The sequence below is a fragment of the Anas acuta genome, assembly GCF_963932015.1.
Source record: "Anas acuta chromosome 2 unlocalized genomic scaffold, bAnaAcu1.1 SUPER_2_unloc_1, whole genome shotgun sequence".
NCBI classification, from domain to species: Eukaryota; Metazoa; Chordata; class Aves; order Anseriformes; family Anatidae; genus Anas; species Anas acuta.
Window position 1 is genome coordinate 217,484 of NW_027075980.1, and position 15,832 is coordinate 233,315.

Sequence of the window (15,832 nt, forward strand, 5' to 3'; positions counted from 1 at the left end):
CAGTCAGCACAGACTAACCAAGGGGAAGTCACACCTGACCAACATGATAAGCTTCTACAATGACACGACCAGCCAGACGGATGGCAGGGAGAGCATCGTGCCCAGAACTCCCTCATGGAGATGCTGCTGATGTACGGGCTGGATGAGCAGACAGCAAGGTGGGTAGAAAACTGGTTGAACTGAACAGCCGGGCTCAGAAGGTGGTCAGTGGTGCAAAGTCTAGTTGGAAGCCTGTAAGGCACGGCAGTGCCCCAAGGGTTAATACTGAGTCCGCTCCTATTTAACATCTCCATTAATGATCTGGACAATGGGACAGAGCGCACCCTCAGTAAGCTGGCATGAAACTGGGGGCAGTGGTGGACACACCACAGGACTGTGCAGCCACCCAGAAGGACCCTGACAGGCTGGAGAGGTGGACTGACAAGGGTCTCAAAAGGTCCTGTGCCAGGGGAGGAAGAGCTCCGGGCACAGGGCATGTTGGGGGCCACCCGCCTGGGAAACAGCTTGGTGGAAAAGACCCTGGAGCCAGCAGCGTGCCCTTGTCACTAAGAGGCTGAGGGTATCCTTGGCTGCATTACGCAAAGCATTGCCAGCAGGTCAAGGAAGGTGATCCTGCCCCTCTGCACAGCACTGCTGAGGTCACTTCTGGAGGGCTGGCTCCAGTTCGGGGCTTCCCAGTACAAGAGAGAAATGGGCATACCGGACAGAGTCCAGCAAAGGCCTACAAACGTGAGGAAGCAGCACCTCTCCTGTGAGCCTGAGAGAGCTGAGACTGCTGAGCCTGGAGAAGACGAGGCTCAGAGGAATCTTACCAATGTCTACAAACACCTGAAGGGACGGTGCAGAGGATGGAGCCATGCTCTTGTCAGCTGTGCCTGGTGGCCTGCACAAGAGACAATGGGCACAAACTGGACCACAAGACATTCCCCCTGATTGTCAAGGAACATTTTGTTGTGCGGGTCACAGAGCACTGGCACAGGCTGCCCAGACAGGCTCACCCCGTGGAGATCTTCAAAACCCAGCCGGACATGGTCCTGGGCAACCTGCTCTAGGTGGCCCTGATTAATTGGGGAATGGACCAGATGACCTCCAGAGGTCCCTTCCAACCTCACCCATTCTGTGATTCCATGAAACTCAGGAATTTCATGGACCTAAAGAGGTTCACCTAGTCCTGCCTTTAGCCCTAAGCATCAGTGAGACACCCCCCAAATTATTCCTGGCAGATGCTCAGAAAATAGTCAAAGGGAATAAAGAGAGATCTTACATGCAAGCAGATCAGGTATCGATCAAACGATCCGCAGGGCCACTGTGATGCTGAATTTATTCTTTAGAGGCCTGGACCAGGAGCAAGGGAAGGTGAACCTATGCTAGGAGTTGTCGCTGAGGAATAAGAAAAAATCTCAAAGGTGCAAATGTAGCCGATGTACCCAAAGGTATGGAAGACATTACTGACATTATACAGAGACGTATCTAGAACTCTACACAATACCAAGATGAGCTGAACCCAAAGGAGAGCCTGAGTAGGTATTTCCATTAATGACCTCACTTCATTGTACAAAGCTGATGAAAAAGAAAATTTGGTAAGAAGAAGCCCTGTTTAGGCCACAGCACCAAAATCTTCATGAACACTTTGCTTCACTGAACCTCATCTCCCAGTGCGTCTTTTTACCCCACTGTTACACTCCTTTGAACTGAGCTCCTTTGGAGATCCACACAGGGCAACACACCTATACACTGTGCAAAAAGAAAGCCGACCACACACCTTGCAGCTCACTGAGAAATGACAATGGTCAATTCTTATTTGTAGGCCATAGAACACAGAATTACTTCCTTCTTCCTCTTTCCTGTTCTCTTGTTTGCATCTCCAAGAGTTGTATTGGCTCTTTTTTCCATAACTGAGCTTATTCTCAGCTATTAACGCTCCAGCACAAGTCCTAACCCCAGGACCTTACCTGGTGACTAGTCACCATCCAGGATTTGCAGGTTACTGCAAATTGCAGGTTAGAAGGTTACTGTACAGAGAGGGAAGGATAAGGGTGAAAAGGCCTGCAGTATTTCAACTTCTGGGCAGCAGCACATCCAGAATATCTGGCTTTTGGAAAATAAAACCACATCCATTTGTACACATTAACTCATATGGCTCCTGAAAGGCATTGAGAAGCATGCCAACTCTGTGCACAGGTCTCGTAACAATCAAGTGAAACCAGTTTCTTGGCTAGTTTTGTTAAGCAAATGCAGCTTGCCGTTTTGACAAAGCCTGTGATGCAGAGCATTCACATGCAGGAAAAGAGAAGGTGCCCGGCGCATTCAGCCCTCGCTGGGCACCCAAGCATGCTGAGTCTCGTTATGGCAGGGTGAAACACTGAGGAGGCCAGTCACTGGTGATTCATGGCTCCCCGACTTTCTCAGGGAAGGGCTATTAGCATGCAGAGATTAAAAGGAACAGCTTCACTCCTCCGTGGAAGTAAATAAAAGCTGAGATCCTCCTTGCAAGCCCCAGATGCCAGGAAATTAAAAGCTGCTCTTAATTAGGCTTGCAACGCCCCACCTTGTCTTGGGAAAGTGACAAATACCACTCTCGGGTTTCACCCTGCTCAGAGCAGCAGGATCCCAGGCCTGGGACAAAGGACACCGATGCTGCTGCCCCGGGCTAACTGCAGCCAAACAGGAGGAACCGCTGAAACCCGGAGTGCTTCTACCAGCTTGGAAGTTGCCCTGCCATGATGCAAATAGCAACAAGCCAGAACAGGAAGGAATCTGCAGCAGACCTACAAGGCCTCCCTTCTATCCTTGGAGTTCTAGCCAGGCATCCCTCTCCTCTGTTTTTCAGTGCAAGATGAAAACACCTCGCTGGACAGCTGGGGGGAAGTCTTCTGCACTGGACCCACTTTATCACAGGAGTTTGGGTAAGGAAAAAGCAAAGGAACAGAACTGCACCCCCTCAGTTATACATTCCTAAGGGCTTGCCTCTTCAGCACCATCACTATTCAAAAACTTGGTATCAAACCTAGCTCTATTATTTCCTCCTTTTTCCCCCACTCTTCGTATGAGCCTTGCCTGCCCCACCCGAACTCACTTTGCTCCCTGCCAGGTATCCTTCCAGCAAAAGGTCTGCAGCGCCCTGTGGCCGACACTGCCTGGATGTCTCCTCCCTGCCCCACATCAACTTGCTCACTATTTTCAGTTCCTTCTCAGCTCCACCTCCTCCTCCTCCCACACACTCCAGGTCCTACAATCTCTGCTCCACCCAGGTTTCTTCCGACATCTCCCTTTTGCCTTCCCGTACTCCAACCCGAGCACTCCTCAGAAAACACACCAGGAGTCTGGACGCCTCCTGACTATGATCTGCTCCGTCCACCGCCTCCACGTTCCTCCGCTGAACGCCAGGCTACCTTCATTCCTTTCTGGTGAGACCTGCACCTCTGAACTGCTCTCACAAACAGTGTGCTGTGCGAGTCAGGTGCCTCTTGTAGCTCTAATCTAGCGACCTAGCAAGCCGCACTCTTGAAAACCACGTCCCTAGCTGAAGGACTTCATCCTGCTGCTGTGAGGTGCTCACGGTCCTGCAGAAATCACTTTATACAAGCGAGGCAGGGAACAGGTCAGCACAGCGCAAGGCACGTTGTCCTCCAGAACTCAGGCACCCCAGTGAGGAGTGCAGAGAACTTATCAAATAAAATTCACCACTTTCCATTAAACCATGCTGTATCACCCTGGCAGCAAATCCCTGCAACAAGGCAGCAGATGTTCCCAACACAGATTTAATCTATCACTTCAAATAACCAGAGTTCAGTCACCATAATGAAAAATCCGTACTCAAAACAAGAAAGATTCCACGTGGGACAAATAAAAAAGGAGCAAGAGCAGACAGATGACTATTCAGCACTGCAGAAAGGAGAGAAACAAGCAGTCACTTCTACAACTTGGAAGAAAGAGTTCAGGAAAGTGTGGTGTCATTAAGAAATGCCAGGAGGCAGACAGATCATCTAATCAGATCAAAAGCGAAACAGTAGCAGGAAAGGGACCTGGGAAGTTCTGGAACACACGAAAATGATGCCACAGAAGGATCAAGACATTGCCAGTGTTTCTGGACTCCAGATTAAATGGAATAAAAATAATTAAGAGTATGTCAGACAGAGATGGCCTGGTAAGGGGATAAGGTAAGTAAGAAAACCCACAGAGGAGGGGTCAGATAAATTCAAACATTTTAAAAGGAAGTTATTTGTTAACTGTAAAACAGAAGGACCTTTTCAAAAGTCAGCCTCCCCTCCATTCTTTTGCTTAGGCCGCCTCCACACAGATGCCTTCCCCAAAAATCCTTCCTGTGCTTGTTCTGGTCAAGTTTGCTTTAGAGCCCGTGTGCTCTCTCTCATTCACATTCTTCCAACTCATCTCCATTTGCTGCTCTCCTCTCCCTCCCGTACACACACCTCAGTATTTCTCTAAAACCGTTCCCCCAAGGAATGGACACGTGCAGCTCTACTCTGTGAAACCAGCACGTTTTCCCTTCCCTGTATCTTCCTCCATGGTACGCACAAATCCTCCTCCCTGCATCTCTCTCCCACAAAAGACACATCTTTCCGTGAAGTGTCTCACCTGGAAGGGACCCTCCCCACCCCAACCAAAGACCCCTCTGATTGCTGTCCCCGAGGGAAACGTGTGCCCAGAGCACGCACTGCTGTCCTCTCTTCCCCTGGTGAAAGGGCAATTTACTTTCAACTTTCATCCACCTCACCTAACACGCAGATTCTCACCCCTCCATTAGATCCATGTCCATGACCACACAGTCCACAGCAGTAATACCGCTTAATAACACCCTTCCTGCATGTGATTTGTGTGTCGGGAACGACACCCGGGCCTAAAAAGCGCAGCTCTGAACTGCAGAAAACATGCGGACATACTGGGTCATGCCTCAGGCGAGTCTGACCTCGCAGCCTTGTTCTACCAAAGACCATCAACTTCATCTGGACTACCCAACCATCCGCGTCACCAGCTGGAGGAAACGTGGTAGGGGTGGCTGCAAAGGGAAAAACTTTAGGACCTATTTCTGCTTGGTCTTCCTGACACGTCTCCAGGACACAGCATATCTCAGCAGCATCCACCAGCTCCTTTGCTCCATTCAAGAGTGGCCAGCACTTAGAGGTACTACGCTCACTGCCCCAGCTGTGTGTATTTGACCCTCACCCTGCTTCTGAGGGAGAGGGCGTTTAGATTTTGCTAGAGATGGCTGGTGGCTCTCACTGCTGAAGAAAGCCCATAGCTGCTGCAGACAGTATTCGATACAGAAGAGTGTGACTACATGAAGTCCAAAACAGTACTTCCAGGTCTCTCCCAGGATACGCAGCACAAGCCACTTCTCAGTCAAACATGAGGGCTTTGTATTTATTCGTTTTTGGTTGTCTTCTCTTTCAGGAGCCCATGTAAACTGAGCATCCGTTATGTCATCTGACAAGTAATTCCACACGTCAGCTTAACTACAATGTGCATGAAAAATTACAGAATCACAGAATTTCTAGGTTGGAAGAGACCTCAAGATCATCGAGTCCAACCTCTAACCTAACACTAACAGTCCCCACTAGACCATATCCCTAAGCTCCACATCTAAACGTCTTTTGAAGACTTCCAGGGATGGTGACTCCACCACCTCCCTGGGCAGCCTGTTCCAGTGCCTAACAACCCTTTCAGTAAAAATTGTTTCTGAACTGAGCCCTTTTTGGTTTCAGTTAATGCCCTCGGTCCTTGGGCTGCAAGAACCAGTGGTCAGTTGCTCCCTGTTCAATCCCTGCAGGCCATTTGTGGTACTCCAGACATCTACCATCTGACGGAGGAGTGGCACTATCTTTTTCAGACCAAGGAGACCTCACAAACTTTTCTTTGCCTTGTGTGAAAGCTGTTGCATACCCCCTCTATCAAGCCTTCTGTTCCCCATTCTCTGTATCCCTTATGACTTTACCACACCTCTTTTGAGATTGGAGGACCAGAAGCACCATTCGTGATCATATAATCTTATTTTTCTCTTCTCTATTGCTTTTTCTAATAATCCCTCACCAGAAAACTCTGGAAACTGGGGACAACTCCATCACCAGAAAGGGAACCCACGATCCTGAGACAGATCACAACAAGGACTCTGATGGTCCAAAGCAGAACAGTACAAGTAGTTGGAGTGACAGCAGGAAGGAGATGGTGGTTAGGACAGACACACAGCACCTGCTTTCACAGATATCTGATCACTGACCAAATAAAGAGGCAGTATAAAATTTGCATTTGTTGTCCAAAAGATGCTTTTCGAAAGCTAACATAAAAGAAAACACAGTATCTTCGGCTTATGTAGAAGTCTAACCAGTTTCTACATAAACACAAAGTAAGACTCTGAGTATTCAGAGGGATAAGGAGGAGTTGCGCAGTGTGAGGATCGGCAGGTTCATTGCAGATGTGATGCAATTCGCCTCCTCTGCAAAAGAGACTGATACTCATTCATAAGTCCGAACCTGCCTGTAACACAAATTTTCCAGTAGTTTGAGAAAGGTCCCCACCTAAATTGTACAATGATCCCCAGACACATGACGGAAGAAAGCTGACAGAAGGATCATACTAGTGTCACTATAACTGAAAAGCAGGGGTTGTTTTTTTTTCCAGATTCTTTTTTCCCTAAAATTTACATCAATAAGAAAAACATGAGTAGTTTAACAAGAAACTTTAAAACAAAGAATAATTACCTTTTTTCTTAATGTTTTTAATAAAAGGTAGCTTAGACCATATCTACTCCGATGAGCACCTATCCAAATGTGCTACAGTGAAATACTTTTTCCAGCACAAAACTTTTTTTAACTGAAAAGTTTGTTAAGTATCACTAACTAATGGTGGGAAGCAGTCACAGCAGCAAGCCTGCTGGAGTTCAAGAAGCATTTGAACAAGACTTCAGACATCGTTTGATTTATGGGTGCTCCTGTATGAAGCTAGGAATTGGACTCGATGATCCTTGTGGGTCCCTTCCAACTTTGGATACTCCATAATTTTTACAGTTTTTGTACAATTTTGACAGGGAATACATGGAAAAACTTCCTCTATAACACCTGATAGCTCAGTAATGTTTAAAGGTGCTCTCCTTCCTGAGAGGCAAGCACACGCACAGGTTCAAATTCCAGTTCTTGTTTGCAGTATTCTATGCTTCAGAGTAACCAGCAGAACAGGAACGCCATCGTTTCTGCTGTGGTTGAATGGTACTGTAAGGAAAAAATAAAGGCTCTGTCTTGTGAAAGCAAACCCTTTAGGAGTCAGAGGTGTCTGGGTCAAGCCTGCAGCTGTCTGCAGAGCAGATCTCCCACCCTCTACTACAGAAGAATCACGCTGGCATGGTGTGTACAAAGCATTTATCACCAGCATTACCTGCACAGAGTGCAATGAGGCTAAACAGAACAGTGGAAGAAGGTACAAGCGCAGGCTTAAGTCCCGGACAATAAGAATAAAATGCTTCTCCGATACCTGTCCCGGCTTACAGGCTAAAACAGAGCTTTTCCATTCACACCGTGCCTCTCCTAGCAGCCAGCACGGCTCGCGGGACCCCCGGCAGGCCGCCCCTCCGCAGGGCAGCCTCGCTCCCTTCCCCGGCACCCACCGCCCGCCGGACCCGGCACGGCCCACGCGGGGCTCCCGCTGCGAGCGGCGGCGCTGCGCCCACCTTCCCCCGGGAGCACGGCGGAGGGGCCGGGAGGAGGCCGGGGGGGGGGGGGCCGGGGGAGGCCGCGGTGCCTGCGGGGCGAGCGGGCAGCGGGACGCGGCGCGGCCCCTGAGGAGGCCGCTCCCGGGAGCGGAGCGGGGCAGGGCCGGGCCGGGCAGGGCTGGGCCGGGCAGGGCAGGCCGGGGCCGGCCGCGGGGTCTCCTCGCCGGGCCGGGGCAGCGCCCGCCCGCCCGCAGGGCCGGGGCCGACCCAGGGGAGAAGCCCCCGGGCCCCCCCCCGAGCAGCGCGGCGGGACGGGAGCGGCCGAGCCGCCACCAGGCTCCACCCGGCCCCCGGCGGGGAGGCGGGGGGACGACGCGCGGGCCGGGCCGGGGGCAGCGCCCGGAGCTCGGGGGGCCGGGGCCGGGGCCCGCGGCTGCGCGCTCGGCCGGGCCGCGGCCTCACCTTGGGCAGCTCGCGGAGCTGGTTGGCGTCCAGCAGCAGCTCCTCCAGCGAGCGGCTGTAGCGGTAGATCTCCTCGGGCACGGCCTGCAGCGAGCAGTGCCGCCGGTCCAGCGCCTCCACGTGCCGGTTGCAGCGCCAGAGCGGCGGCATGCAGCGCAGCATCGCGCCGGGCCGCGCCGGGGCTCGGCCGCGATCGGCTTCGGCGCGTCAGGGGCGGGCCCGGCCGGGAGCGGCCGCGCCGGGAAGGGGCCGCCCGAGGGAGGGCCCGGATGTGCGGCGGGGCGGGCGCCGCGCTAGGGCCGGGCCGCAAGCCCCGGAACCCCCCCGGTGCCACCTCCGCCTCCGCGCCGCCCCCCGGCTCGGGCCTGGCCGCCGCGCTCGGGCCCCGCCGCTCCCGCCCGGGCCCGCTCCGCGCCCGGGGCCGCGCCGCCCCCCGCGAGCGGCCCTGGGAAACCGAGGCCGCGGCCGCTCCCGCCCTGCCCCGCGCCGCCCGCCCCGGCCCGGCCCCGGCCCCGCCCGCCCCTGCACCGCCCCCGGGCCGGGCCGCTCGGCGCAGGGGGGGGCTGAGGGGGGAGCTGAGGGAGGAGCGGAGGCTCCGCGGGGCCGGTACCGAGCGGGGCCCGGGGGAGGTGGGCGCGGGGCCGCTGCTCCGGCCTCAGCGCCGGGCGGTCGCAGGAGCCGGCTCCGAAAGCAGCGGCAGCGGCGATCCGCAGCCCCTGGGAGCAGAACGGGACCGGGACTCCTGGCGGTCAGCCTCCGGCCTGGGCTGCTCCGTAGGCACATCCCGGGAGCCGAAGGGAAGCAACCCGCGTTATCCAGGGAGGCTCCAGGTTAGCCGGGACCACTCGCTAGAACTGGGTGCACTTCTGGGCTGCTCCTGGGCATCGAGTTCATAACGTGTGAAAGGATTTGGAAAGCGTGGTGGAGGAGAAGAAGAAAAATACAGCTTACATCAGCTTACATGCCCTTGTGTAAAGCAGTACGGTGCACCAACGTCTGATGCTCCTTGCCCTTGACAAGTTACAGTGAGGCATACAACGGCAATCAGAAATAGGATTTTTGTTTTTTATGAAGAGAGCTCAAACAATGCCTCCACATAGAAATACATGAGGCAAGGGAGCACAACAGAAGTCTGTAAAGCCCAAGTACTCTGAAAGAAACAACAGCAACGATCACCCCCTCCCACCCCCAGAAAGAAGCATAATCGGCTGAGTAGGTACTTGCAGACACCTGAAATGCATAGGTTCTGGTCACTTACAGCTCAAGGAAAAAAAGCTTGACATTGTGTCTATTCAGACTAAATCGATCAGAATAAATGATTTTTTTTAAAGAAGGGGATTATATTCATCTAGCCTACTGAAACTCTAATAGCAATACATCATATGATTTATCCTCCCTAACGAGGGGAAAAACAAAAAAAAACAAAAACAGTTAAGCTTAATGAAAATGTTAATACAAGAGCAGGCATGAAACTAATTATTAATGCTATGTTTCCAACTTCGACAAGTTGGGAAAATCATCTGTAAATCTCAGCATTCAAGATCAAAAGCTTTGTACATCTTCCCTATGCTAACTTCATTTTGATACTACTCTCAAGGACCCTGTTTTAAGGGGTCATAACATCAAGGCACAACAAAAACACTGCAAGGGCTTTGAGCAACAGAAGCCATTTAACAGCAGCTCCCATAAGGGCATAGTGCTTGTCAGCCCATAGCTACAGAAGTTCCAAAGGCACATAACATTGCTCATCTCAAACCATTGAGAGATGGAAATGAAGCTGAACATAGCTGACAAATCTGGGGATTTGACATGCTTTTCTCTGGAAGCCTATCTTCCCTAATTAGTAAACAATGAAAGTACATTTTCGTTTTAAGCTTTTCTTGCTCTATCCAGATGTTAGACGCATAGGACTAAGCCAGCTCTGCCTGTGCTGCAGTTCCTCCATGTGCTGAACTGCTGTTAAGGTTTTATCAATCCACCATGCTGAATCAGAGCTAACATGCACTGACTTGCAAGACAAACTGAAGGTAAAGTTTATCATGGACTACTTGAAAAATCCCATCACAGCCTTGTTCCCATCTGTATTTGGTGCTGTCATAATCTGCAGGGCTGTTTCTGAGATGACCAGGTTTCTCTGAACAGACATCATTACACTTGAATGCTTGGCTGCTGCAGAGCAGACACTGACTGCAGAACACTACAGAGTGCAGACTAGGATAAGAACACCAAAAAATTAAGCTGTTCATTTTGTTTGTTTGTTATTGTAACCCTTACCTATCAGCTGTTGGCCTCTGAACCATATTCATTCCATGCTTGCCCTTCTCTACACTTTCGCCTAGAAACCTGCATGTCATTCACCGCCTTAGACAAGATGGGCCCTTTTGTCTAAAACAGTAGAATCATAGAATGGTTCAAGGTGGAAGAGACCTTAAAGACCATCTAGTTCTAACCCCTCTCCTGTGGGCAGGGACACGTTCCGCTAGACCAGGTTACCCAAAGCCCCATTCAACTCGGCCTTGAATGCTTCTAGGTAACACATCCCTGTACAACCTGCTTAAATATCTTGACACCCTCAGAATAAAGAATTTATTATGCAATTTATTCTAATCTAAATCTACACTCTTTTAGTTTAAAACCATCGTCCCTTTTCCTGTCACTACATTCCCTGATAAAGAGCCTGTCTCCAGCTTTTGTGTAGGCCCCCTTTAGGTACTGGAAGGCCACTGTCAGGTCTCTCTGCAGCCTTATCTTCTCCCAGCTGAACCCCAACTCTCTCAGCCTGTCTTCATAGGAGAGGTGTTAGGATTGGTGCCCTTAATCTTCTTCATGGCCCTCCTCTGGACTTGTTCTAATACTTCTGTTTGCTTGTGCTGGGGATCCCAGAGCTGAATGCAGGACTCCAATTGGGGTCTCATGAGAGCAGAGCAGAGGGGGAAAATCGCCTCCCTTGAACTGCTGGTCATACTTCTTTTGATGCAGCCTTTAGATAGGTTTTCTGGGCTGCAAGTGCACATTGCTGGCTCATCTTCGATATTTTGTCCACCAATACCTTTGAGTCCTTCTCCACAGGGCTGCTCTCTATCCACTCATTGCTTAATCTGTATCCATGTTTGAGATTGCCCCAACCCAGGTGCACGATCTTGCACTTGGTTTTACTGAAATTCAAGAATTTCATGCGTGCTCACCTCTCAAGCCTGTCAAGGCCCCTCTGGATGGCATTCCTTCTCTCTAGCACGTTGACCACACCAAATGGCTTTGTGTCATCCGCAAACTTGCTGAGGGTGCCCTTGATGCTACTGTCCAAAAACACCAAGAAAGAAGTTAAATAGTGCTACTCCCAGTACAGACACTGGGGGACATCACTTGTTATTGACCTCCACCTGGACATCGAGCTGTTGACCGCAGCTCTGAACGTGACCATCCAGCCAACTCCTTATCCACCAGGTGGTCCAACCATCAGATCCATGTCTCCATTTTAGAGACAAGCATACCATGGGGGACAGCGTCAAATGCTTTGCACAACTCTGGGTAGATGTTGTCAGTCTCTCTTCCCTTATTCACCAGCATTGCAATCCCATCGTAGAAGACCACCAAGTTTGTCAGTCACAATCTGCCCTCAGTGAAGCCACGTTGGCTGTCAGTCACCTCCTTGCTTTCCATGTGCCTCAGCATGGCTTCCAGGAGGATCTGCTCCATGATCTTGCCAGGCACAGAGGTGAGACTGACTGGCCTGTAGTTCCCCAGGTCTTCCTTTTTTTCCCCTTTTGAAAATAGGGGCTGTTTCCCTGTTTCCCCCTTTCCAGTCACTGGGAACTTCAGACTGCCACAACTTTCCAAATATGATAGTGGCATTGCAACTTCGGATGCATCTCATCAGATCTCACGGACTTGTGCATATTCTGGTGCCTTAAATGGTCTCAAACCTGATCTCTTACAGCAGGCAGTACTTGATTTTCCCAGTCCCTGACTTTGGATTCTGTGAATTGGGCAGTGTGGCTAGAGCACTTCCTAGTGAGGACCGAGGCAGAGAAGGCTGAAGTGCTCAGTAACTTCTTTATGTCAGTTGTAGCCAGATCTCCTGTTTCACTACCTTAAGTGTATTGTTTCTTTGATCTTCCCTCATCCTGTGTACTTGACGAAAGCCTTATTTTTATTTGTTGCTGTTTCTGGCTTTCCTGCCCCTCTCCCTGTACCCCCAGACCATAATCATCCCAGGATGTATCTCTCTGCCTCCATTGTATGATGTTTTTGTGTTTTAATTTGGCTTAAAGGTCTTGTTTTAGTCAAGCTGCTCTCCCTCCTCTCTTGCCAGGCATCTTGCATGTCAGGCAGCAACAGTCCATAGATGTGACAGTAAAGAGTCAGGTAATTAGCTCTTAAGAAAAAAAAAAAAAATCCTGACCTTAAATTCAGGCTATTTCAACTACCCTTGTGTTGAGCTAAAGGACTATCGCCTTAGAAGCACAAGTGAAGCCCTCTACAGTACTATTAGCTCTTCTATTCTGATTAGGCATGGTTTTAGAACAATGAGGGCACTCATGCCTACGTTAGCAACATGCAGCTCTAATGCTCTGCTGTCTCACACAAGGACCATAGCCACAAGATCCTACATGAGGCAGCACATACAGGAAAGTGCTGACAAATCAGGAGTTTACCTTATAGTAAAAGTTGAACCATTTACCTGGAATAAAGACGATGCGGACAGGCATTCTTCCCAAGTATCGATGAAGTATGGAAAAAAACTCTTACGCATTTTATTTCAGACTGCTACTTCCCAAGTTATTTGGTCTCTTTCTGCTCATTTACTATGCAGGAATATACCAGCAATCCATGGGAATTACCCCCATTAAGCTTCTATAGAAGTCAACAACAGGAACTAGACAAAGAACAGCATTCCATATGTTGAGGCCCTGAAATTTGAGGTCCTGGGCCAAAGAAAATATCAGTGGTATGCAGCTCTATAATTAGGTGTATACATGCAAGATTTAAAATGGGGATTAGTTACCCGTTTATTGCAAGCATTCAAATCTAAGACAAGGGACTCAGAGGAAACTGTTTCAAAGCTGGAAAAAAACAGGAGGGACAGAAACAGGAATGGACTAGAACCAGTTTTATGACAAAACTCAAATGAGAGTCTCTTGGAATCGTGAAATACCTGACTGAGCTCATTCAGCACCTGTGTCCATGGGAGGCAAGACTTCAAGCCTTGTTTTTCAGGCAAAGGTACAGGACCTGACAAACTTTCTTTTCCCTGTTATTCTGAAAATATCTAACTCAAAATTTAAGAATCAGTCTCGCCCAGCTGGCATGAGGCTTCTGTGATGGTTTATTTTATTTTACCTCAACTTAAGCTGTATCCTCTTGAAACAGTACCTACAGGCCTCCAGGAAAGGCTCACATTCTTTTGAGAGCTGAATTTCCTGACCACTCCAATATTTGGATCTGGAGTCAATACACAAGGGCCCTGTCTAGAGCAGGCTATTGGCCTCTGCTTTTCACCAGCGCCATATACTTTATGGACTAGAAAATAAAAAATAAAAAAAAATAAAATAAAAAAAAGGAATTGATGATCGGGCCAAGGCTGTAAAATCCAGCACTGCAGCAAAAAGATTTCATCCTTACCCCAAACATTTCTGGGATGTTTTCATTAGAACCTGGAGCCTCCTGACAGTTGCCACCAGATAGAGCTGTTCAACAGTTTGTGCAGCTGCACCATAACATCTTGCTGTGATGAATAAGTAAAGGCAACGAAGCACCCCAGATGCTCAGTTCTGTCATTGAATCAATTCTGGTAGTATCTAAGTTACACTCCAAGACGTGTATGAGCCTGTGACACAACCACACCTACTGGCATGAATACAATTCAGTATTGGCATACCTAAACAGAGACTTCAGCAACTATAGGAAAACAATAAAAAATTGAACATGTTTAGACTTCTCATGTCTTTCAAGCAATTACTGCAGAACCATGCCAGAATCTTAATGAGATCAGGACAGTTCCCGGACCTAATTTAGGGAATCAAATCTAGCAAAGTCCACTGGTGTGGAGCCACATGGCAAGCTCTCCAGACATTGAAATTGCTTCTGTAAAATGCTCATTCTGAGTTGCCCACATTTTCCAAATAATTCACCCTTGATGATCACTACTGTCAAGGAATCAATTGAGGAAGCCCTACACAGCTATAAATAGCTGAACATTAGTACGCTGCAGAGTGGTGTACTCTATCAAGAGGAAGGTCTGAAGGTGAAAGAATTTAGATTCCTTGTCAGAAAGCTGTTCAGATCACAACCGTTTAAGAACAGAAATATAGTGAAAGGTTACAGCCTGACTACACAGGCTGATGCAGAGGTACCCTTCCTTTCATCTCCTCTACCAAATCCATGCCGCACCTGAAGACATGTACAGCTTTTTCCAATTTGCTGAGAAAGCATGGCAGGAAATAAGGTAGCAACTCACAATTAATTGGGAGTTGGTGCTTGCACAGGCATCACTAAAGCATCATATATGATGGAATGATGAGGGATTATCCCCAGTCTTCACTCTTTTCTGAGTTTCAGCTTCTCAAGTCAGAATCCCCCATTCCTTACTGGGGAATACACCACTTTACATTTAAAATACAGATCGAAGCAGATTATATCCTCTTATACCAACCCTATCATCATGACCTGTTATCCTGTTAAATAGATATACCTACATCTGTTTCAAAATCCTAAATCATTAAGGATGTATATATTTGACCTAAATCAGATTTCTATGGGACCCGAGGAAAAAAGCCCTTTGTTATTTTTTTTAATTTACTTTCTTATTTCAAAATCTGTTTTATTTATTTGTAGTCAATGTTTACCTCACACTGTAGCATTTTAATTAATGTTGTATGACACCTGACCTTTTGTCAGACACCTGTCAAGTTAATCTGAAGTTACTTTTCTTAATATAAACTTGTAAAATATCTTGTCAGCCAGATAAGATTGACCACACACACACACAAAAAAAAGCTTAGGCAGTCTGTGCTTAAGTCTGTGCTTTCTCTTTGCATCTACTTTTATCTTTTTTGTTTCCCCCTTCTTTCTCTTTTGGAGCTATCAACAACAAAATGAAGCTCCCAGTGTTGCCTTATACTCCTAAATCTAGTCAACAGAACAGGAACAAGTATCAGAAAATAGAAGAGACAGAACAGTGGCAACATGGGAACAAGTTGAAAATGGTGAACTTTCTTCTGTATTACAGACAAATGCAGCAGAAAAGCTGTAGTGCATTACCAAAACAGGGGAAATTATGAACTACCAGTATGCTGTGGCTGTTAAAGAACTCAATGGGATCACAGATAACATGGCATGAAGCATTTCCAGAACAGGTAAGAAAAAGAAGAATGCCACTATGCTACGCCCTAGGAAGGGCTCATCTGGAATCTATTAGAAGAACTCAGATCAACTACTTCTGAGAAACAGAAGCTCAAGTTAAAAAAGCGCAAAGAAGGATTGCTGAATCAGATGATGAGGAAAAGACAAAGCTGAACCCAAGATACTTTGGCTATCAAAGGTTGAAAAAGACAGGCTTGCTGTTACCAGGAAAGAAAGGTTATTTACGCTAACACACATATTAAAACAAAACAAGTTAACAAGTTAATTGTAAATACAGTTAGACTGCAAATACAGATTTCTAACCTATTACAGAAGTTTGAGTGTTTGAAACAAAATACAAAAAGTAAG

At 48.5% G+C, this 15,832-nt stretch overlaps 1 protein-coding gene across 35 annotated transcripts in view; it reads right to left on the minus strand.

The window, feature by feature from the left end:
- Positions 1-8,609, minus strand: part of SCRIB (scribble planar cell polarity protein) — a 114,540-nt gene extending 105,931 nt beyond the window's left edge. For 13 of the 35 annotated variants that reach the window (XM_068668151.1, XM_068668156.1, XM_068668159.1 and 10 more), the window contains exon 1: positions 8,123-8,609. In XM_068668151.1, coding sequence (XP_068524252.1) covers positions 8,123-8,284 — 162 coding nt within the window. In that variant the 5' untranslated portion in view covers positions 8,285-8,609. The remainder of the gene's footprint in view (positions 1-8,122) is intronic. The other 22 variants (XM_068668172.1, XM_068668173.1, XM_068668171.1 and 19 more) reach the window with 2 other exon arrangements.
- Between the last annotated feature and the right edge of the window lie 7,223 nt (positions 8,610-15,832).